Raw genomic sequence first — 24,607 nt, forward strand, 5'->3', positions numbered from 1 at the left:
AACATGGAGAGGTGACGTTTCCGGTCGAGACCCTTCACCAGACCGATAGTAGAGGGCAGAAAAGTACAAGGGGTGGGGGCAAGTGATAGGTGGATACAGGGGTTTGACTGGCAATGGCCAACAATGTAAAGACAAGGCCATGAGATGCCGATCACTTGCCCGACCTCCAGCCCTCTCTCCCCACGAGAACCAGCACAAAGAAGGGTCCCGACCCAAAACAGGGCTTACAAGGACGAGGGGGGGGGGGGGGGGACCCCATTGAAACTGACCGAATGGTGAAAGGTCTGGATAGAGTGGATGTGGAGAGGATGTTTCCACTAGTGGGAGAGTCCAGGACCATAGGGAGCAGCCTCAGAACAAAAAGACGTACCTTTAGAACGGAAATGAGGAGGAATTTCTTGAACCAGAGGGTGGTGAATCTGTGGGATATATTGCCACAAGTGGCTGCGGAGTCTAGGACGGCGGATATTTTTAAGGCGGAATGACAAGATTCTTGATTAGTACGGGTGTCACGGTTTTAAGGGGAGAAGGCAGGTGAACGAGGATGTGAGGGAAAGATAGAACAGCCAAGATTGAATAGACTTGATGGGCCGAATGGCCGAATTCTTCTTCTAGAACTTAATGAACACGAAAAGATCAGCCACCCACGTTGCTTCAAGGCTGCGTTACCCAGCGTCATTCCTGCAGTCGGTGGTGTTTCTGTGGACCTTTTGTAGACTGAGCGGGTGTGATTGCAGAGGCTGTAGGCTGGGGCTGGGGCTGGGGCTGGGGCGGGGGCGGGGGCTGGGGCGGGGGCTGGGGCGGGGGCTGGGGCGGGGTTGCATGGAGGTAGGGATGGTGAGTGGCGGGGGGGAGGATGGGGAAGGGGGGGAGGATGGGGGGTTCCCGATGTTGGGGGAGTCCAGAACCAGGGGCCACAGTTTAAGAATAAGGAGTAAGCCATTTAGAACGGAGACGAGGAAACACTTTTTCTCACAGAGAGTGGTGAGTCTGTGGAATTCTCTGCCCCAGAGGGCGGTGGAGGCAGTTTCTCTGGATGCTTTCAAGAGAGAGCTAGATAGGGCTCTTAAAAATAGCGGAGTCAGGGGATATGTGGAGAAGGCAGGAGCAGGGTACTGATTGGGGATAATCAGCCATGATCACATTGAATGGTGGTGCTGGTTTGAAGGGCCGAATGGCCTACTCCTGCACCTATTGTCTATTGTCTGCTTGACTGCTGGTCACGAGGTGCATCCACAGGGTCAGGGAGACGGAGGTGCCCGGTTCCGTGTCAATGCAGTAGAGACATATCCTCAACCCAAACGCCCAGATACAAGCTGAATGTATCCAGCAGCCTGCCGCCTAGGCCTCAGCAGCCACGATACACCTCCTCATCTCCACAGTGACAGGAAGCCACAGATAGACCTGGATGTCCACAAATAACCAAGACCCCCAAGGGTCTCCATTCCACCACCTTGTCCGTGCTTCTCTTTACAATAAACACTTTCTTCGACGCGACATCGGACGTGAAGCGGAGAGCGCCGTGGCCTGTCGGAGCCGGGAGTCCATCGTGTCACGGGGGCACTGCCCTCCGCTGCAGACTTCTCCTTCGTACAAGATGCCAGGAGGGCGGTTTCCAAAAATGTCCTTCCCAACAGGTCAGTCGATCCGCTCCACTTTGCCCAGGATCTTGCCCTCGTACATCGGCAGCGGGCTGGTGTCATTCCGAACCTCCTCAAAAACTGCCCCACAGTCAAACTCATTACTGGCCCGCTTGAAATAGTATCTGTGTAGATAATAGACAATTGTGAATGGTTAGAGCAAATGGGAGGGGGGGGGGAAGAGAGGTCGGGGGCGGGGAGGAGTGGGGGGGTTGAGAGGGGGGGGCGAGGGAGGGGGGGGGCACGAGCGAGATGGGGGGCACAAGAGGGAGGGGGGAGAGAGGGAGGGGGGAGAGAGGGAGGGAGGGGGGAGAGAGGTCGGGGGCTGGGAGGAGAGGGGGGGTCGAGAGGGGGGGCGAGGGACACAAGAGGGGGTGGAGAGAGGGAGGGTGGAGAGAGAGGGAGGGTAGAGAGAGGGAGGGAGAGAGGGAGGGTGGGAGAGAGGGAGAGGGAGGAGGGAGAGGGAGGGGAGAGAGGTAGGGGAGAGAGGGATGGGAAAGAGGGAGGGGGAGAGAGGGAGGGGGAGAGAGGGAGGGGGAGAGAGGGAGGGGGAGAGAGGGAAGGGGAGAGAGGGAAGGGGAGAGAGGGAGGGGAGAGAGGGAGGGGGGAGAGAGGGTGGGGGGAGAGAGGGAGGGGGTAGAGAGGGAGGGGGGAGAGAGGGAGGGGGGAGAGAGGGAGGGGGGAGAGAGGGAGGGGGGAGGGAGGGAGGGGGTGGAGGGAGAGAGGGAGGGGGGAGAGAGGGAGGGGGAGGAAGAGAGCGAGAGAGAACGCAACTGAACCATCCTATCACAACTGAAGAGCATTCCTGACCAACCATCTACCTCATTGGAGGCCCTCAGACCTCAGACTATCTTTAATTGGACTTGCTGGATGTTTTGATGCAATAGTCATTTTTCGTACATTTTCAAGAATAGTATGTGTGTTTTCGATGGCATTTGGCGATTCCCTTGTGAGGGAGAAACAACATTTTCCTGGTCGTCTCTGAGGCAATGAGCAGGAACTCATCTCAAAGATCAGTTGAAAGACGCAGCATGGAAACAGGCCCTTCGGCCCACTGAGTCCGTGCCGACCATCGATCACCAGTCCACTTTCTCATCCACTCGCTATACTCTATGGAGACCAATTACCCCCCAAACCCGCACGTCTCCACCCGAAACGTCGCCCGTTCTCTCCATAGATGCTGCCTCACCCGCTGTGTTACTCCGCCATTTTGTATCCTCCTTCACTAATAGTTTCCAGACGTTGCCCAGAGCACAGATGCATGGTGGGACAGTCCCCATCCTTACTGGACAGTTCCTTCAAGAACCCAGAACAGCACAACACGGGGACAGGCTGCTCGGCCCACAATGTCCGTGCCAGCACGTGATCCATATCCCTCCCGTAATCTACGTGCCTGTCCGAATGCTTCTTCAACGGCACCAACATCTCTGGCTTAGGTTTACAAGGTTAATTCCCGGGATGGTCGGGACTGTCATATGCTGAGAAAACGGAGCAGCTGGGCTTCTGCACTCTGGAGTTTAGAAGGATGAAAGGGCATCTCATTGTAACATGTAAGATTGTTAAGAGGTTTGGACACGCTAGAGGCAGGAAACATGTTCCCGATGTTGGGGGAGTCCAGAACCAGGGGCCACACACAGTTTAAGAATAAGGAGTAAGCCATTTAGAACGGAGACCAGAAAAAACTTTTTCTCACAGAAAGTGCGGTGAGTCTGTGGAATTCTCTGCCTCGGTGGAGGCAGGTTCTCTGGATGCTTTCAAGAGAGAGCTGGATAGGGCTCTTAAAGATAGCGGAGTCAGGGGATATGGGGAGAAGGCAGGAACGGGGTACTGATTGGGGCTGATCAGCCATGATCACATTGAATGGCGGGGCTGGCTCGAAGGGCTGAATGGCCTACTCCTGCACCTATTGTCTATTGTGAGGCAGCATCTATGGAGCGAAGGAATAGGTGACGTTTCGGGTCGAGACCCTTCCAGGTCTCGACCCGAAACGTCACCTATTCCTTCGCTCCATAGATGTTTCCGGCTCTCAACCCGAAACGTCACCTATTGTCTACCCCGCTGAGTGACTCTTGACCCCCCCCCCCCCATCCCAGCTCAGACCGCTCTCATACCTGTAGCTTCCTTTCTTGCTGAGCTGCTCCTTGAAGTGTGCCAGTGTCAGGCTGTGGCCTTTCATCATCCTCCGGTAGGGGATGTCCTCTCCGCAGAAGAAGTAGGTGACCACCAGCTCGGTGGGCACTGCAGGGTGGGCCGGGGCGGTGGGCTTCCTCGGTGCCTTGTGTCTGGACAAGCGGAGAAAGACAATCCGAGTTAGCTGAGATTGTTAAGGGCTCGGACACACGCTAGAGGCAGGAAACATGGCCCCGATGTTGGGGGGAGTCCAGGACCAGGGGCCACACACAGTTTAAGAATATGGGGTAAACCATTTAGAACGGAGACGAGGAAACACTTTTTCTCACAGAGAGTTGTGAGTCTGTGGAATTCTCCGCCTCAGAGGGCGGTGGAGGCAGGTTCTCTGGATGCTTTCAAGAGAGAGCTAGATAGGGCTCTTAAAAATAGCGGAGTCAGGGCGGTGCTGGTTCGAAGGGCCGAATGGCCTGCTCCTGCACCTATTGTCTATTGTCTAATGACTGATACTTACACAGGGGGGAGGGGGGGGGGGGTGAGGGGAGGTTTGGGTTACAGTCCAGGCTCGGGAAGAGGGAACACACAACAGTACAGCACAGTAGAGGCCCTTCGGCCCACAATATCCGATGACGAAAATCATGCCAAGGTCACGAAGTTGCCAAAGTGCTGGAGTAACCCAGCGGGTCAGGCAGCATCCGTGCAGGACGGGGCCCTTCCAGCTTAGTTTAACTTGGCATCATGTTCCACACGGACTGGATGGGCCGAAGGGTCTGGTCGGTGTTCCAGTAGGTTGACTCCTCCCCCCTCCCCCCCCCGACTGAGGTGCGGGTACTCACTCGTCTGCGGGCGAGGCCAGGCTGGTCGACACCGACACCGACACCGACACGTTCCCTCCTTGCGCTGCTGCCGCTGCTGCCGCCGTGTGGGTCCGGTCTCGCTGTAAACTTGACGTGGAATATCTGGAGAGGGAGAGGAAGCAAACGTCAGTCCGGTAGAGGAAGGGGCGGGGACGGGGAGAGAGAGACAGAGAGAGACAGAGCAGGATAGAGGGGTAGAGAGAGAGACCAAACGCAAGACATTGGGATGGAGGAACATGGAGACGGAGAGCTGGTGAGGGGGAGGGGGTCAACGGTGGAGGGGGTCAAGGGTCGAGCTCTCACCTTTGTTTGGGAGTTTTGGAAACTTTCCTCTCCTCCTCGAGACGTCTCCGAGCCTCCTCCAGCTGTGCCAGGGTGTTGGGCGGGGGCAGGGGGGGCATGGCGGGGTCCTGCACGAAGGGGTGAGAGGGCAGGGCGCTGCCCCGTGGGTGGGCACTGCCCAGGTGCTGCCGACTGTTCCGCTCCAGCGCCGCGCCGCGCGCTCCGTCCGACACCAGACCCTTCTTCACACACTGGACGCTGAAAGATGGCGGCTCGTTAATGCACGCAACGCTGGAGCCACCGCGGTGAACAGCAACCGCAGCCCACCCTGCCCGCAACTACTCCCTCCCCTCCCCTCCACCCCCCTCCCCTCCCCACCCCTCCCTGTGCCTCTCCTCCCCACCCTGCCCGCAACTACTCCCTCCCATCCACCCCCCCCTCTGCCTCTCCACCCCATCATCCTCCCCTCCCCCCCCACACCCCCCCCCCCCCCCCCCCCCCCCCCCCCACAGCCCAACACTCCCTATGGACGGCCCACCGCAGAAACCACCCCCCACATAACCCCCCCCCACTCCGGGCTCCAGTATCCCGGCCCTCCCCTGCCGCCGTGCCGCGCCGCGTCCTTTACCTGTGCGTGCGGTGCTTGCTGGGCGGCCTCTCGCTCTCCAGCACCCACTGCCACACGTGCTGGGCGCGGTCCGGCTCGTCTCCGGGCAGCTGGGGGGTGGGGATGGGCACCGCGCCCTCGCCATCACCCGCGCCCACCGTCTCCGCCACCGTCTGGCTCCTCCTCGTCACTGACACACGGGCACTGCATCAACAAACAGGGGGGGGGGAGGCACAATTACCAGGGGCACAGAGTGTGGGCAGACAGTCAGAACCTTCACCCTGGGCAGAAATAAAGCATTAGAGGGCGTGGGTTTAAGGTGAGAGGGGTGACATTTATATTCGTGAGTTATAGGAGCAGAATTAGGCCATTCGGCCCATCAAGTCTTCTCCACCATTCAATCATGGCTGATCTATCTCTCCCTCCTAACCCCATTCTCCTGCCTTCGCCCCATAACCCCTGACACCTGCACTAATCAAGAATGTGTCAATCTGCACCTTACAAATAGCCATTAACTTGGCCTCCACATCCTTGTGTGGCAATGAGCTCCACATTCACCACCCTCTGACTAAATACATTTCTCCTTCCTAAAGGAACGTCCTTTAATTCTGAGGCTGCTCCCTCTGGTCCTAGACTCTCCCACTAGTGGAAACATCCTCTCCACATCCACTCTATCCAGGCCTTTCACTATTCTTTCTTTTAAAATCTTTTTATTAGCTTTTCTTTCAAAAACAAAAGCAAAACAAAAAGAATAATGTTAAACATAACAATGATATTGATAAACAGGGATCAGGATTACATTAATAACAAGTAGAACCTAAATATGAGTCCAGTGTCAAAATACACATTGTATATAGACCTCCACCTCCTCTATGTAAATATAGTTAAATGGTTAAAAGAAAACTTATATATATATTTTTAAAAAAACATAAAGATAAAAAGAAAAAAAAGAGAAAAAAAGGGAAAAACAAAACTCCCTAAACTAGAAAAAAAAAGCAAAACAGAATCTGAGCTGCAAAGAATGTCAACAATTTAAGTCCCTGTTGTCATCAAGTCCGCTCCACCGTATAAAGGTAAAATAATTTTTATAACGGTTGGAGAGGGGACAATTTATGTTGTGTGATAGTGTTTCACTGTTCTGTATTCAGTGTTTCAATGAGGTCCCCCTCCCCCCCTCAGTCTAGACTCCAGTGAGTCCAGGCCCAGTGCCGACAAACGCTGATCGTACAGTGCGAGATCTTACCTGAAGGGGAGTGTTTCGAGGGGCAGGGGTGGTGGGTCGGGCTTGGCATGGGCACGGGACTTGGCGAAGCTGCAGCAGTCTGCCCTGCCCGGGCACAGACAGTGGACCCACTGGGCAGCCTCCGCCTCGATCTGCTGCGTGGTCTTGGGTACGGTGTGGTGGTGGACGTAGTGGTGGTGGACATGCCTGGCGGAGGGGTTGGCGGAGGTGGAGCAGCCCCGGCGGGCGGTGCCGGGTGATGCCAACGCCGCCGTGCGCCTCTCCAGCCCCGGCGACTGGCAGCCCGGCGTCTTCAACACCCGTGACAGGTGGTCATCCAGGATGGCCTGGGGGTCCTCGTCACAGGTGCCGGGCGGCAGCAGGGAGAGCGGGGGGTGCTGTGGTACTGGCTCCGTCTGCCCCTCCCCCGCTGGCACCTCACCCTCCTCACCCTCGTCCTGTGGGCAGAGAGAACATCCGTCAACATATCGCCACAACCACCGCCAGCCAGCCGGCGCTCAGACACCGAGCTGACTAGAATACAGGGATGTAATGCTGTCTGTACGGAGTTTGCACGTTTTCCCTCCCCGCGACCGTGTGTGTTTTCTCCGAGATCTACGACAGCGTAGTTTCACGAGATTGATCCCTGGGATGGCGGGACTGTGATATGAGGAATTATGGAAAAGACTAGGCTTGTATTCACTAGAGTTTAGAAGGATGAGGGGGTCTCTTATAGAAACATATACAATTATAAAAGGACTGGACAAGCTAGATGCAGGAAAAATGTTCCCAATGTTGGGCGAGTCCAGAACTAGGGGCCACAGTTGAAGAATAAGGAGTAGGCCATTTAGAACGGAGACGTGGAAAGACATTTTCTCACAGAGAGTGGTGAGTCTGTGGAATTCTCTGCCTCAGAGGGCGGTGGAGGCAGGTTCTCTGGATGCTTTCAAGAGAGAGCTAGATAGGGCTCTTAAAAATAGCGGAGTCAGGGGATATGGGGAGAAGGCAGGAACAGGGTACTGATTGGGGATGATCAGCCATGATCACATTGAATGGCGGTGCTGGCTCGAAGGGCCGAATGGCCTACTCCTGCACCTATTGTCTATTGTCCCTGAATCTGGAGATGCCGGTTTTCACACTGCTGTCGCTGGTGGCTGATGGGAGAGGGGAGGAGAGGGAGTGTCCGGGGGATGAGACTGGGCGGTGAGGATGCTGCTGGGCCTTGCCGAGGCAGGCAGCGTGTGCGGCGAGCTCTCTGCCGCTGGTGCCGGGGGTCGGGAACTCCTACCTCTTTGATCTGCTCCAGCCGCACCTCCAGGCAGTCGACAGTATCGCGCTCCCTCTTCACCCGCTCCAGACGGGCAATCAGCTGGGCCGCAAAGGCAGCCGGCTCCACCGGCGTCATCTCCTTCGGCAGCCGGTGCGTTCTCTGTGTGGGAGAGAGGACAGAGCCCAGAGTTATACACTACCGCCTGCCCGACACACACACACATCCCAGGGAAAGGGGGCGGGAGGGGGAGAGGGTGGGTGGTGGAGGCAGAGAGAGAGTGGAGAGAGTGGATCGGGTGGAGAGAGTGGAGAGAGTGGAGAGAGTGGAGAGAGAGGAGAGAGAGGAGAGAGAGGAGAGAGGGGAGAGAGGGGAGAGAGAGGAGGGAGAGAGATAGAGATAGAGATAGAGATAGAGATAGAGATAGAGAGAGGGAGATGGAGAAAGAGAGGCAGATAGAGAGGGGGAGAGAGGGACAGAGAGAGAGAGGGACAGCGAGGGTGAGGGTGAGGAGAGGAAGCAGTGAGTTTGTGGGCAGAGCGAGTGTGTGTGTGTGTGTGGGTTTTATCAGCTGCCACAGTGAGCTGGTGTAGAGGGGAGCTGTGGGCAAGGCAGGGTGTGAGACTTGCTGGCCGATCAGCCTGACTGTGCACGCCGCCGTTCGTCAGCTGCTCCACAGAAGGCTGGAGGTTTTTCAAAGGGTGTTGGTTGACATCAAAAAAGAATGGAAGGTGGGAGGGAGGGAGGGAGGGAGGGAGGGAGGCTTCTGTAACTGAAGTGGGCTATAAACAGAAATGAAACTGAAAAAATATATAGAGAGAGAGATGGGGGGGGGGGGGGGGGGGAGTCAAACTGGTGCAGATCAGAGGAGATGTGGTAATTTGGTTCCTGACGGCATGCTGACTTGCTTTGAGGATGTGTTGGCTCCTGATTCCCTGTGTTCTTCGCACTCCTCTCTCCACTCCTGTCTCTTTGTACAGAGCGTGAAGCAGAGACGCTGCAGGCTACGAGCCGCACACTGCTGGGCTCAGCTGCCCCCAGCTGTGGCTACCAGGGGAGAGGACTGGGCTACTGGCTACGGCAGCTGCAATCACACAGTCCGAGCCTGCATCAACCCGGGGGGGAGATGGAATAATGATCCAACCGTGGCTACATCTAGATCTCTATGTTCCTCACTATACCCTCCATCTCTCTCTCTCTCTCTGTTGCTGACACTCCCTGTCTTTGCCTGTCGTTGTCTCTCTCTGTGTCTATCCTGTTCACTCCCTGTTTCTCTCTCTCCCCCCATGTCTGTCTCCCTCTGTCTCTCTCGCCTTCCCCCTTTCCTCCCCCTCTCTCTCTCCCTTCTTCCTTCCCTTATCTCTCTCCTTTCTTCCCCCCTCTCTATGTCATTCTCTGATTTTCTATCTCTCTCTCTTTCTCTGTCTATCTCACTCCCTCCCCGTCTCTCTCTCTGTCTGTCTCTCTCTCCGTCTCTCTCTGTGTCTCTCTCTCTGTCTGTCTCTCTCTCCGTCTCTCTCTCTGTCTGTCTCTCTCTCCGTCTCTCTCTGTGTCTCTCTCTCTGTCTGTCTCTCTCTCCGTCTCTCTCTGTGTCTCTCTCTGTGTCTCTCTCTGTGTCTGTCTCTCTGTGTCTGTCTCTCCCTCCTTCCCCCTTTCTCTCCTTCCCTCCACCCCCCCCCCCCCCCCCATCTCTCGGCCCGTCCCTCCCCCACCACACAGGGCAGGCATGTCCTGCCACCTCCGTGCTAAGCTGGGGTTGCCGTACCGCAAACAATCCTTCTCTCAGGCAACGGGCCGGCAGCATCAATGATGCAAGAGAGAGAAAGGAAGAGCTCTGCTGGAAGTTGTCATTTTACACAGTGGCCGTCTCCTATTCAGCTGCTGATCAAAGCGCAGCCTGGCAGAGAATGTCGATCCAGGAGCCCCAGGACAAACTCATCTCATTTACAAACGCCACCAATAGAACAGTTGTTGTTTCCAGTTTTTTGTGTTTTGGGGAAAAAAACACACATTTTGGTAACTAAAGCTGGAGAGATGTTTTTGTTGCTTGAAAGAGATTTTTGTGCAAGTGTTTTTTTTCCCTTCGAGCGGGGTGGGGGGGGGGGGTGAAAACCTGAGGAGGGTGGGGGTTGGGTGTGGGGGGGGGGGGCTGAGGTTCCAAACAAGAGTTCGGCAGCGGACTCCGGCATCCTGACTGCCACATGCACACGCACGGCAGGGCAACTGATCCCAACCTTACAGCACAGCACTGTGACCCTACACACCATGCACAGGGCGGCTGATGGTATATGGGGCACAGCCCACGTATGTCACAGCAAGAAAAGGGAGGGAGAGAGAGGGAGAGAAGGGGACAGGATATGAACAGAGAAAGGTGCATAGAAGGGGGGGAGGAAGAGAGACTAGTGTAGAGGGGGTGAGGGGTGTGTACAGGGGAGGAGGGGGAGGGGTGAGGGGTGGGTGTAGAGGGGTTGGGGGGGATATTGGACTCACGGGGAAGTGAGGTAGTGCGACTTGTCCATTGGCCTTGACGCTGCGGTGCATTTCGCGTTGTTGCTGCTTCTTGTGTCGATACGGGGGAACGCCATCACTGTAAAACACCATGAGATGAAGAGTTAGCGAGTGAGTGAGTGAGTCGCGTTGCCGATGGTCTACGGTACAGAGTCCGGGGCGACGGAGATCCTGGCTCAGCTGGACTTCCCCAGATGCACCAGGGCTTGGTGCCCAACACCGAGGCAGCCCTTCCTCCCTCCCCCGCCCACGGTGCCAACAATCTCGCCCAGCTCCTCACCATCTAACACAGGGTGGCACAGTGGACTAACTCGGACGGCATCTCGGTCTGCATGGACAAGTTGGGCCGAAGGGCCTGGTTCCCTGCTGGATGACCCTCCTGTCCCAGGGCTCATCATCACTGCCCAGGCCCCTGCTTTGTCCCAATGAGCTCTCTCCACCCATCAGAACAATGTGGCTCAGGATACTGTCAGCAAGTTGTGAGTTCAAGTCCCACTCCAGCTTTGGGCACAGAATTACAGGCAACCAATGAACTGACAGAAGTCTATAGAATGATGAGCGGCACAGATTGGGTAGAGACTTTATTCCAGAGCAGAGGTTTCAAGGACTAGAGGGTTCAAGGTGCAAGGGGTAAAATATATGTTCTAGCAGCAGCAGCAGCATCAGGCCACTCGGTCCATCAAGTCTATTCCTCAATTCAATCAGGGTTTTCCCTCTCAACCCCATTCCCCTGCCTTCTCCCCATGACAGCCGTAGTAATCAAGAATCTGTCAATCTGTGGCCCCCAGTGTAAAGGAGATGTGCGGGGCAAGTTCTGTTTACACAGCGAGTGTTGGGTGTCTGGAACGTGGCGTTTAGGCAGGCACTTGGGTTTGCAGGGAATGGGCGGATATGGATCGCGTGCAGGCAGAGGGGGTTAGTTTAGTCTGCTCCTGGCATCCTGTTTGGCACGGACATTGTGGGCCGAAGGGCCTGTTTCTGTGCTGTGCAGTTCATTTGTTTTACAAAAGCACAACATAGAAATCGCCCGCTCCTCTTAAAGCCCACGCACCCTTTCTCAACACGAGAGGGGCATGTTGGCCACTCTTGTGTACTGACTCCGGCGAGGTTTGCTGTGAGATTTTACTTGGTTTACACCAAAAATATGACTCAAAATGCTGGAGTAACTCAGCGGGGCAGGCAGCATCTCCGGAGAGAAGGAATGGGTGACGTTTCAGGTCGAGACCCTTCTTCTAAATATCATTGAATCGTCTTTGAATCATTGAGTAATAGACAATAGACAATAGGTGCAGGAGGAGGCCATTCGGCCCTTCGAGCCAGCACCGCCATTCAATGTGATCATGGCTGATCATCCCCGATCAGTACCCCGTTCCTGCCTTCTCCCCGTATCCCCTGACTCCGCTATTTTTAAGAGCCCTATCTAGCTCTCTCTTGAAAGCGTCCAGAGAACCCGCCTCCACCGCCCACTGAGGCAGAGAATTCCACAGACTCACCGCTCTCTGTGAGAAAAAGTGTTTCCTCGTCTCCGTTCTAAATGGCTTACTCCTTATTCTTAAACTGTGGCCCCTGGTTGTGGACAATGCCTCGTGCTGAGTGAGCGGGCAGCATTAGACCGGCACCCACAAGGGCAGCCCAGGGAGTTGAAGCCAGAGGCAGGCTCCGCTAGTCGTGCTGCTGGTGCAGTGTTTGCGCGATTGTGGGTTCACATTACACCCGCTACCGGTAGACACAAGGAACTGCATCGCTAGAGAACATGAATAGGTGACGTTTCGAGTCAGAAGAACTATACCTATCCATGTCCTCCAGAGATGCTGCCTGACCTGTTGAGTTATTCCATGGAAGCGGGTCTTTTTTCCATAAAGCCAGCTAAAGCCAGCCACCCTGCAAACTGATCATCTTATGAAACCTTCCTGTCCTGCAGAAAATGCAAATTCATCAGTAAAGGAGCAGACGTAGGCCATTCGGCCCATCACCTCTACTGCGCCATTCAATCGTGGCTGATCTATCTTTCCCTCTCAGCCCCATTCTCCTGCCTTCTCCCCGTAACCCTCGACTCCCGTACTAATCTCCGCCTTAAATATTATCCACTGACTTGGCCTCCACAGCCGCCTGTGGCAATGAATTCACCACCCTCTGACTAAAGACATGAATCATGAAAGGAGCTCGCTGCCCTGTGAGCCCAACGTGGAGATGATCAGCCTCCCCGAGCTGAACCAAAGTCTCTCCCACATCCCTTAGCAACACTCCCGAACACAGATTATGTTTCAAAACCTTTGTGGGAGACATTGTAAACAGCCTCCCTGCCAGACACACACACACAGGCACACACACACACACAGGCACGCACACAGGCAGGCACGCACACAGGCACAGGCACACACACACAGGCACACATACACACACACACACACACACAGGCACACACACACACAGGCACGCACACAGGCAGGCACGCACACAGGCACAGGCACACACACACAGGCACACATACACACACACACACACAGGCACACACACACACAGGCACACACACACAGGCACACATACACACACACACAGGCACACATACACACACAGGCACACACACACACAGGCACACATACACACACAGGCACACACACACACAGGCATACATACACACACACACACACACAGGCATGCACACAGGCAGGCACGCACACACAGGCACACATACACACACACACAGGCACACACACACACACACACACACACACACAGACGCACACATACACACACACAGACGCACACACACACACGGGCGCACACATAGACGCACACGCACACACACACACACACAGACACAGACGCACGCACACACACACACACAGACGCACACACACACACACAGACGCACGCACACACACACACACACACACACACACACAGACGCGCGCGCACACACACACACACACTATTGATTTACAGTTGCTAGCCACAATGTACTAGCACTGGAGGCCAATTACCCAACCGTTTAACAAGCAGATGTGCGCAACCCATTCCTCCCCGCGCCTGCTCCTTTGAAAGGCTCAAACTCATGCGCATATGCACCAGCCGGCCGGCTGCACTTGGCAACCCTTCTGAAGCAAGTCTCTGATCTCACCAACATCAAAAGCTAGGGCTGCAAGATAAGGTAATGTTTGAAGTCTGCACAGTAAGCCTTGTCCCTGCATCAAATCTAAACCCATAAATAAGATATCAACAGAGAGGGGGAGGGAGAGAGGGAGGGAGGGAGGGAGAGGGGGAGAGACAGGGAGAGAGGGGAGAGAGGGAGAAAGAGGGATAGAGAGAGGGTGAGAGGGGGAGGGAGGGAGGGAGGGAGGGAGGGAGAGAGAGGGGGCGGGAGAGGGAGAGAGGGAGAGAGGGAGAGGGGGGAGAGGGAGAGAGGGAGAGGGAGGAGAGAGAGGGAGGGAGGGGGAGAGAGGGAGAGAGGGGGAGAGCGGGGGAGAGAGAGAGGGGGAGAGGGAGTGAGAGGGAGGGAGGTGGAGAGGGGGAGGGAGAGGGGGAGGGGGATAGGGGAGAGGGGGAAAGGGGGAGAGGGGGAGAGGGGGAGAGGGGGAGAGAGGGAGAGGGGGAGAGGGGGAGAGGGGGAGAGGGGAGAGGGGAGAGGGGGAGAGAGAGAGGGAGAGAGGGAGAGAGGGAGGAGCTCTTGACTGTTGATTATGCAGAAGAGGAGAAATGTGAGATTGCACGGTCTATATTTTTAAGCAGGAGAGTAAACTGTGATCCGAGCGATCCCCATCACATCTCATTAATCTCTGCATTAAAATGCCTCGACTTGTTCATTAGTGGTGGCTTTGCCTTAAAGCTCCCCACCCTGACCCCAACAAGAAACAGAGACTGATTCCTGTCATTGCCTCTTCACGATTAGGTTCAGGGTGATTATTGTCATGACACAGTGAAAAGCTTTGTTTCGTGTGCCGTGCTCATGAACAGCTTCATCCCCTCTCATGCAAGCCTTCTGAACGGTCCTTCCATAAGCTAGGGTTCTGTCCCATTCACCTTTACCCCATTGCGGACATTGGACTTTGTCTGTGGAACTGGTGCGCTACAACGCTGAGAACTATATCCTGCACTCTGTATCTTCCCCATTGCTCTTCCTACTGCACTTGAGTTTGACTTGACTACATTTATACATGGTTTAGTTTAGTTTAGAGATACAACGCAGAAACAGGCCCTTCGGCCCACCGGGTCTGCGCCGACCAGCGATCCCCGCACGTTAACACTATCCTACACACACTGGGGCCAAGTTTTATATTTACCAGGCCAATTAACCTGCAAACCTGCACGTCTTTGGAGCGTGGGAGAAAACCGAAGATCTCGGAGAAAACCCACGCAGGTCACGGGGAGAACGTACAAACTACGTACAGACAGCACCCGTAGTCGGGATCAAACTCATGTCTCCGGCGCTGCATTCACTGTAAGGCAGCAACTCTGTTTGGTCAGCATGCAAAACATGACAACCTATCCAATCAGATCAGATATACAGTGCCAACGTGCCCACCATAACACACAGCCCAAATCACCTCATCCAACCAAATCTCTGCTCCTACAAGGCTCAACACAACACAATCACCCAGATGAATTGGAAAGCACTGGAATATTGTGTGCAGTTTTGGTCCCCTAATTTGAGGAAGGACATTCTTGCTATTGAGGGAGTTCAACGTAGGTTTACAAGGTTAATTCCCGGGATGGCGGGACTGTCATATGCTGAGAGAATGGAGCAACTGGGCTTGTACACTCTGGAGTTTAGAAGGATGAGAGGGTATCTCATTGAAACATATAAGATTGTTAAGGGCTTGGACACACTGGAGGCAGGAAACATGTTCCCGATGATGGGGGAGTCCAGAACCAGGGGCCACAGTTTAAGAATAAGGAATAAGCCATTTAGAACGGAGACGAGGAAACACTTTTTCCCCGAGAGAGTGCTGAGTCTGTGGAATTCTCAGAGGGTGTTGGAGGCCGGTTCTCTGGATGCTTTCAAGAGAGAGCTAGATAGGGCTCTTAAAAATAGCGGAGTCAGGGGATATGGGGAGAAGGCAGGAATGGGGTACTGATTGGGGATGATCAGCCATGATCACATTGAATGGCGGTGCTGGCTCGAAGGGCCGAATGGCCTACTCCTGCACCTATCGTCTACCAGGGCTCACCTGTGGCCATTGGGAAATGTGTGTTGCCATCATGCAGAGAATATTGACAAGGATGTTGCTGGATCCAAGGCCAGGTTGGGGTTTTTTTTACTTTGCAGTGTGAGGTGTGATCTTATAAAGTTATACAAGAAACTTTGAGTGGAGACATTCTTTACCCCAGCATAGGGGAGTCTAAAACTCGAGGCGGTAGACTTGAGGTGAGGCAGGATTGTAAAGGGGACCTAGAGGGCAAGGTTTTCACAACACAGAGGATGGCGGGTAAATGGAACGAGCTGCCAACGCCAGGCTCCATTACATAATTCGAGGGCTTCTGGGCAGCTTCATGGATTGAACAGGTTGAGAGGCAAATACAGGCCAATGAGAGTAGCTCTTAGACTTTAGAGATACAGTGCAGTGACAGGCCCTTCGGCCCACCGAGTCAGTGCTGACCAGCGTACACTAACACTATCCTACACACACAAGGGACAATTTTTACCGAAGCCAATTAACCTACAAACTCGCACATCTTTGGTGTGTAGGAGGGAACCGGAGCAACCAGAGAAAACCTGTGCTGTCATAGGGAGAACGCACAAACTCCGTAACCGACAGTAACCGTAGTAGGGATCGAACCCGGGTCTCTGGCGCTGTAAGGCAGCAACTCTACCGCTGCGCCACCCAGCCGCCCCTACATGCACAATCTTGTCCGTGTACGTTGCAACAAGGTTGCAGCCCTAGAACGCCAACGCATGCCCACCCACAGATGGTCACTATGCTGATGCATGGTGCTGGCTGAAGCAATGGGATTCGTTGCCACACACACAAGGCTGTGGAGGGCTAATCAATGGATATTTCTAAGGCAGAGATAGATAGATGCTTGATTAGTACGGGTGTCAAGGGTCATGGGGAGAAGGCAGGAGAATGGGATTGAGAGGGAGCGAAAGATCAGCCATGATTGAATGGCGGAGTAGACTTGATGGGCCGAATGGCCTGATTCTGCTCCTATCACTGTAGTTTAGAAGGGTGAGAGGGGATCTCATTGAAACATATAAGATTGTTAAGGGTTTGGACACGCTAGAGGCAGGAAACATGTTCCCGTTGGGGGAGTCCAGAACCAGGGGCCACAGTTTAAGAATAAGGGGTAAGCCATTTAGAACGGAGACGAGGAAACACTTTTTCTCACAGAGAGTTGTGAGTGTGTGGAATTCTCTGTCTCAGAGGGCGGTGGAGGCAGGTTCTCTGGATGCTTTCAAGTGAGAGCTGGATAGGGCTCTTAAAGATAGCGGAGTCAGGGGATATGGGGGGAAGGCAGGAACGGGGTACTGATTGGGGATGATCAGCCATGATCACATTGAATGGCGGTGCTGGCTCGAAGGGCCGAATGGCCTCTACTCCTGCACCTATTGTCTATTGTTTATTGGTCACACTCACACGCTGCTGTCTGTCATCGACAAGGAGTCGTCAGTCATGACATCACTGTCGTTGGCGCTGCTCGCTGGGGCAAAGACGTATCCGGGCTGGACGTGGTTGGGGTTGGCGTATCCATTCCTCCCGTACGACCTGGAAGGAACAAATGGACAGTTAGCATCTCCCGACCTTCACCCTGTCCACCACCTGTCTCTCCCTGTGTCAGTGTTGCTGGCTTCAAGCCGTGGGCAGGGGCCGGGGGGACATTACCCTGACTGTCATATGAGGAAAGATTGAAAAGACTAGGCTTGTATTCACTGGGGTTTAGAAGGATGAGGGGGAATCTTATAGAAACATATACAATTATAAAAGGACTGGACAAGCTAGATGCAGGAAAAATGTTCCCAATGTTGGGCGAGTCCAGAACCAGGGGCCACAGTCTTAGAATAAAGGGGAGGCCATTTAAGACTGAGGTGAGAAAAAACGATTTCACCCAGAGAGTTGTGAATTTGTGGAATTCCCTGCCACAGAGGGCAGTGGAGGCCAAGTCACTGGATGGATTTAAGAGAGAGTTAGATAGAGCTCTAGGGGCTAGTAGAGTCAAGGGATATGGGGAGAAGGCAGGCACGGGTTATTGATTGGGGACGATCAGTCATGATCACAATGAATGGCGGTGCTGGCTCGAAGGGCCGAATGGCCTCCTCTTGCACCTATTTTCTAAGTTTCCATGAACCTCGACACAAAGGCCAAGACATGCAAGCGAGGGGCGTCGGCAGCAGCAGCAGCAAGGCCAGCTACATACAGGAGGAGCGCGTGTACAATGGACTTGTCCTCTCAGTGCTGCTGGTGGAACCACAGAGCTGCTCACCTCACCGCCCTGCCGGGTCTTTCCCGAGTCTGGGGGGGACCAGGAGCGCAGGGAGGGGGGGGGGGGGGGGGTGGTGGGGGGCGGGGAACATCTGCTGCAGAACCTCACCACTGTTGTGCCCCGCCTGCAGGGGCAGGGCTGGGGGGGGGGGGGGTAACATCGCAATGGGTCAGGGGTAAGTACAGAAGCAACAAACCAGCAAGATCAAACGCCACCAGGGGCAAGTCATGGAAGGGGCATTCAGTTTTAGAGTAACCCAGTAAGCGGGTCAAAGCTGCATCGATGGATAAGGTGGAACATTCAGACTGAAGAAGGGTCCCAACCCAAAACATCGCCTAGCAGCGTTCTCCACGGACGCTGCCTGACCCGCTGGGTTACTCCAGCACTCTGTGTCCTTTTTCCCCAAACTGACACACCTGCTTGATGTCATCATCTATCAGTTTACAGGATAAAGGCGCAAGTCTGCCTGAAACACCGACTGACTAAGATCAATCTATAAAGGCATCTTCTTAATCTATAGTTCAGCCTAACCAGGACGTAGCTTCTCTTGTCCCTACACATAACTGAACAGGTTCATCTACAGACAACATGCAGCGAGTCTCCTCTCCACTTTCCCAGAGGCACCACAGGTTTGTGTGTTTAAACTAATCCTGTCAACCAGTACCAGTGTAGGCTTGAAGGCACAAGGAACCGCAGATGCTGGAATTGTCTAAAGGGCCTGTCCCACTTGGACCAACTAATCCATGAGGTTAGATGACCCTAGACGAGTTGATAAAAATGTCAAGGTCGTGTGGACTTGCTGAAGTAAAAGATCTCCTACGACTAGGTCTACGACCTCCTACGACTATGTCTACGACCTCCTACGACCTCACTTCCACAACCTAAGATCAACTACGACTAGCTACGGGTGGAAAATGATCACATGATAAAATGATGTCATGTTTGCATTTCTTTACTCGGGCCAGTTACAGACCCACGACCACCATCACGACCTATATACGACCTACCTACGAGTAAAAAGTTTACATTTTTTCGATGCCGACCTTTTTTTTTTTACTCATGGGACATTTTTTATCAGGCTGGAAAAAAATCGCAGCGACCTACTCGAGGCCACGAGTACGCGGAGACCACTCGCGAACATGAGGAAGAATTACGAACACCTCCTACGACCATGCTGCGAGTACGAGTCAACGGCAGAGGTCGCCAACTAGGTGGTGAAAGTGGGACAGGGGCTTAATACAAGTTCCTCCAGCATTTTGCCAGGTGCTTTAAAGAAATGCGTACAATTCCATAATTCTTTATAACCTAGGTGGCCATTTGATGAATCCGACTAATATTTCCTGTAATTTATTCTTCCCACATTCTCATCAACTCTCTCCGGATTCTCCCCCTAAAAGTCCAAAGACCAGTGCTGGTGTATGTCCAGACTTAGACCGACACCTCTTCGCCTTGTTGCTTGCTACTTTGAAGAGCAGATACAGGGAGGAAGCAACACTCCAAAACAAAATTCTGCAGATGCTGGAAATTTGAGACAAAGGCAGAAAATGCTACAAATACCCACCACACCAGGTGGCAGCTACAGAGAGGGGAACACGGTGAAGCCGGTGATCTTTCATCAAAACCCGGGAAAAGCTCTAACAACGGGGCATTAACCTGAAACTAACTTTGTTTACTCCTCCGCAGATGCAGCCTGACCTGTCGTGTGTTTCCTGCACACTTTGAGCATATTTCCTCTCTCTAGGTTTCTTTTGAGATTACGAAACAGCTAGAGGAGTAGGAAGTAAGTACCTCGTGACCAGCTCACCTCTCTGTTTGGCAACACACCAAGTCTCCATGTTTCATGTACAACTAACAATGAACGACGGGGCAGGGCTTGCATGGGAGGAAAACATCCTGGTTAAACCGACTATAGACACAAGAATGCTGGAGTAACTCAGTGGGACCAAGGCAGCATCTCTGGAGAGAAGGAATGGGTGACACTTCTTCAGTCTTCACCCACTCCTTCTCGCCAGGAGGAGGCGGTGCACATTAGTACAATGTATATAACGGGAGCTATTCATTCATGTGGTCTTCCGTAATGGCTCAACAAACCTAACCACCCGAGCGAGCTGAGATATTAGCCTGGTGTCTGTCCCCAGTTGGATTGAAGAATATGCATATCCTCGGCACTGGCGACCCGGGTTTGATCCCGACCTCGCACATTCTCCGTGACCACATGGGTTTCCTCCCACATCCCAAAGACGTGCGGGTTTGTAGGTTAAGTTGGCCTCTGTAAATCGCCCCCAGTGTGTAGGGAGTGGATGAGAAAGTGGGATAACACAAAACTAACATGAACGTGTGATCGATGGTCGGCGTGGAGTCGGTGGGCCACGGTTTCCATGTTGTATCTCTAATCTAACCTAAACTAATAACATCTAAACATTGACATTGGTCGCTATCCAGCCCACACCTTGGTTTGTGAGCAGAATCATCCCTGAATAAGGTGACATCTACGCTTACAGCAAACCCATGTACCTGTTCCTGTATTACAAATTAATATTCCATAGCATAGATTATCCCATGTGTAGTGTAAACAGGTGATGAAGGGCAGCATCGACTCGGTGGGAGGTCACCCATTCCTTCTCTCCTGGGGTGCTGCCTGTCCCGCTGAGTTACGCCTATTCCCTTCGCTCCATAGATGCTGCTGCACCCGCTGAGTTTCCCCAGCAATTTTGTGTACCTTCGATATTCCAGCATCTGCAGTTCCCTTTTGAACACTGTGTCTATCTTCGCTTGCTTCCCACACTACAGATGCCATACCTGTAAGAGGCCTTGCATTGTCAATGGAGCTATATAAATTCAGGGTGGACACAGAATGCTGGAGTAACTCAGCGGAACAGGCAGCATCTCTGGAGAGAAGGAATGGGCGACGTTTCGGGTCGAGACCCTTCTTCAGAGTGATGTCAGGGGAGGGGGCGGAACAGAGATAGAATGTAGGCAGAGACAGTAAGATGAGTGGGAGAACTGGGAAGGGGAAGGGGATGGAGAGGGAAAGCAAGGGCTCTCTGAAGTTAGAGAAGTCAATGTTCATACCGCTGGTGTGTAAACTACCCAAGCAAAATATGAGGTGCTGTTCCTCCAACTTGCGCTGGGCCTCACTCTGACACTCTGCCTCAGCCGCTGAGTTACTCCAGCATTTTGTGTCTACCTTCGATTTAAACCAGCACCTGCAGTTCTTTCTTACTCATATTCTCTGCCTCAGAGGGTGGAGGAGGCCGGTTCTCTGGATACTTTTAAGGGAGAGCTTGATAGGGCTCTTAAAGATAGCGGAGTCAGGGGATAGAGGGAGAAGACAGAAACGGGGTACTGATTGTGGATGATCAGCCATGATCGCATTGTATGGCAGTGCTGGCTCGAAGGGCCGAATGGCCTACTCAATAGACAATAGACAATAGGTGCAGGAGTAGGCCATTCGGCCCTTCGAGCCAGCACATATTGTCTATATATAAATTCAGGTTGTTAACTAGTGTGACATGTTGGTCTGAGGTTAACTAGGACTTCATGTTATGGGTTAGTATCTGCTGCTTATTCCAGGGCTGCAGAGATCAGGAACTCCAGAGATCAAATCCAATGTATTGGATTGGCGGGACTGTTATATGAGGAAAGATTGAAAAGACTAGGCTTGTATTCACTGGAGTTTAGAAGGATGAGGGGAATATCTTATAGAAACATATAAAATTATAAAAGGACTGGACAAGCTAGATGCTGGAAAAATGTTCCTAGTGTTGGGTGAGTCCAGAACCAGGGGCCACAGTCTCAGAATAAAGGGGAGGTCATTTAAGACTGAGGTGAGAAAAAACTTTTTCACCCAGAGAGTTGTGAATTTGTGGAATTCCCTACCACAGAGGGCAGTGGAGGCCAAGTCACTGGATGGATTTAAGAGAGAGTTAGATAGAGCTCTAGGGGCTAGTGGAATCAAGGGATATTGGGAGAAGGCAGACACGGATTATTGATAGGGAACGATCAGCCATGATCACAATGAATAGCGGTGCTGGCTCGAAGGGCCGAATGGCCTCCTCCTGCACCTATTTTCTATGTTTCTATGTATTGGGCCCACATTCCAGAAGATGCTGCAACACGTCATTATTTTAAGCTTCCAGTCATTGCAAGGGTCTTCCCAATAACCCTGCCTGCCTCTACCTTTCCCCTTGTTCATGGTGACCTCTGAAGATGACATGCTTTGTGAATCTGCAGTTTCAAAGGATTTTTGTTTTAAACCATCATCTGCTGATTTTAATAATTGGAATCACTTACACCAGACTCCAGGCTCAAGATTGTGACAGCATGTTCTGGCTATTTTTTTTTTTAAACAAAAGCCTTTCATGATCCCATTCTCTCCCTTCCCCCCCCCCCCCCCCGCCCAGTGTCTTTGATGAGGCCATGCGGGCTTGATTTAAGTGAGCAACACTGTTGCCCTAATGGTTAGCAGCACTTGCCCTGAATCGAGTGGCTCCAAATCCTTTATTCCACTTGGTCTGACTTACCACATACGACCTCTGACATGGCTCCACTCACAACAGCAGCAGCCGTCTCTCTGTCAGTCTCTCTCTCCCTCCCTCCCTCCCTCTATCCCCTCCCTCCTTCTCTCCCCTCTCCCTCCCTCTCTCCTCTCTCTCCCACTCTCTCTCGCTCTACCCCTCCTTCTCTCTCTCCCCACTGTGATGCATTCCACTGTTTCACCAGCGATGGGTAGGAGGGGGAGGGAAGGGAGGGAAGGGAGGGGAGGGGGGGGGGGTGGGGATGGAAGCCGAGCAGAGTGAATGTGAACACTGCTGAGATATTGGGAAAAAAGAGAGTCTGGCTGGGCCCCGCTTTCTCAGTGAGCTGCTGGGAGTTAACCAGCATGACCAAAGCGTTAGGCTGCAGTACAGTCTGACCTTTGCTACAGGCCCTCTTTCAAAGAGCAGGTATTGGACACAGCTGGGACTGCATTCTTTAAAGGCATGCTCGGTTTCTCTCAGTGACTTCAATTAGAAGATAAAGGAGGGAAGAGAGGAGAGCAGAGGTGGGGGGGTGAAGAGGGGAACTACAAGTGTGGAAGAAGCACTAGAAAGAATTCAAATCTTGGGCCTAAATTAGTTCCACATGCCTCCGATGGGCACTAAATTACAACATAAAAGAGAAAGGCTTTTATGAAAGATTTTACTGTCTCGGATCAATCACTTCAAGCCAGGGAGTGCCCAGTGACATGCCTTTGTCCTTCCCCCTGCCCTTCTGAATCAAGGGGGCCACAGTCTTTTGGCCTTTATCACTTTGTAATGAGTAATGGCCACGTGTTTTGGGTTTGGGGAAGAAAAAAAACCCTGGAATGATTAGAGAGAGGGGAGAGAATCAATCTAATCCAGGGTCTTGGCACATCTGGAAGTGAAAGTTGCCCTGAGCAGTTTGTGAGACTTGTTACTCTTAAACACTGCCTCTCTGCAATCTGCAACTCACAACACTTCAAATAGACACAGCACTGACAATCAGTTCACAGGACAAAGCAGTGTGAGAGTGGGGGGGGAGCGGGAGTGGGGGGTGTGGGAGTGAGGGGGGGAGAGCGGGAGTGAGTGAGAGTGGGGGGGAGCGGGAGTGGGGGGTGTGGGAGTGAGGGGGGGAGAGCGGGAGTGGGGGGTGTGGGAGTGAGGGGGGGAGAGCGGGAGTGAGTGAGAGTGGGGGGGGAGCGGGAGTGGGGGGTTTGGGAGTGAGGGGGGGGAGTGAATGAGTGAGTGAGGGGGAAGTAAGATTGAGGAGGGGTGTGAGGAGGGGGGGGGGGAAGAAGACAAACTTTTCCTCTAACACTAACCCCAATGAGGAACGTAATCACTGCACTGAATCAAAACACTTCATCTCTTGAGCATGTTTTCCCCTCTCTGCACACAATCAGAGTTCTTTCGGAGAGGCAAGCCATCTTGAGCAAACTGATTAAAATTGTTTTCCTGAGATTCTACTCCCCCCCAACGTGACCACATTATGCTAATTGTCCCCAGATGAGAGGATCGCTTCCCTGTTTTGCATCAACTTGAGTCAGAGCAGAGTCTGTACAAGAGGTGGTGGCCTTTGCTGGGCCTGTTGCAACGACACTACACCGCAGCCAACATGCCCCTGCTTCCAGCAGCGAGACTCTCACAGAAACACTTTGATGCCTCCCAGCCCAGTCTTATCTTGCATCTCAATGTTATACCAAAGATTCAGGCATTTATGCTGCCTCACCCGCTGAGTTTCTCCAGCACGTTTGTCTACCTTCGATTTTCCAGCATCTGTAGTTCCTTCCTAAACACAAGCTCTACCCCCTCACACTCCCCCTCACTCACCCCCATCCCTCACTCTCCCCTCCCCCCCCTCACACACAAACCACGAGTCTCAGTATAATGCCCCCCCCCCCCCCGGTCCATCGCACATTGCCGGGGGGGGGGGAGCCCCCAGTGCGTGACCCACGGGCGGATCATTCATTCATTCATTCATTCTGCAATTATTGCAACACTGATGCGCGGCATTAATGGCGAAAGTCTCAAACTTCCCTGGTGTGTGACAGCCCCCACGTTGTGGAACAGACTCTCCCTGCTCTGTACACCCTGGATCCCAGCCCAGCCCAGCCCGGGGGGGGGGGGGCAGCCACGGTACACGATTGATGGGGCAGAGTTGAGGGGGGAGGTAGTG

The 24,607-nt window shown here is 53.3% G+C and overlaps 1 protein-coding gene across 1 annotated transcript; it reads right to left on the reverse strand.

Annotated features, from left to right (window-relative positions):
• Nucleotides 1-1,099: 1,099 nt before the first annotated feature.
• Nucleotides 1,100-17,236, reverse strand: axin2 (axin 2). The gene is made up of 9 exons (XM_033044124.1): nucleotides 17,086-17,236; nucleotides 10,493-10,589; nucleotides 8,024-8,164; nucleotides 6,757-7,193; nucleotides 5,535-5,717; nucleotides 4,928-5,164; nucleotides 4,604-4,726; nucleotides 3,752-3,922; nucleotides 1,100-1,765 (listed from the first exon to the last, which is right to left on the reverse strand). The coding sequence occupies exons 1-9, from the start codon at nucleotides 17,121-17,123 to the stop codon at nucleotides 1,639-1,641; spliced, it is 1,554 nt and encodes a 517-aa protein (XP_032900015.1). The 5' UTR covers nucleotides 17,124-17,236; the 3' UTR covers nucleotides 1,100-1,638.
• Between the last annotated feature and the right edge of the window lie 7,371 nt (nucleotides 17,237-24,607).

The sequence above is a fragment of the Amblyraja radiata genome, chromosome 26 (genome assembly GCF_010909765.2).
Source record: "Amblyraja radiata isolate CabotCenter1 chromosome 26, sAmbRad1.1.pri, whole genome shotgun sequence".
Lineage (NCBI taxonomy): Eukaryota > Metazoa > Chordata > Chondrichthyes > Rajiformes > Rajidae > Amblyraja > Amblyraja radiata.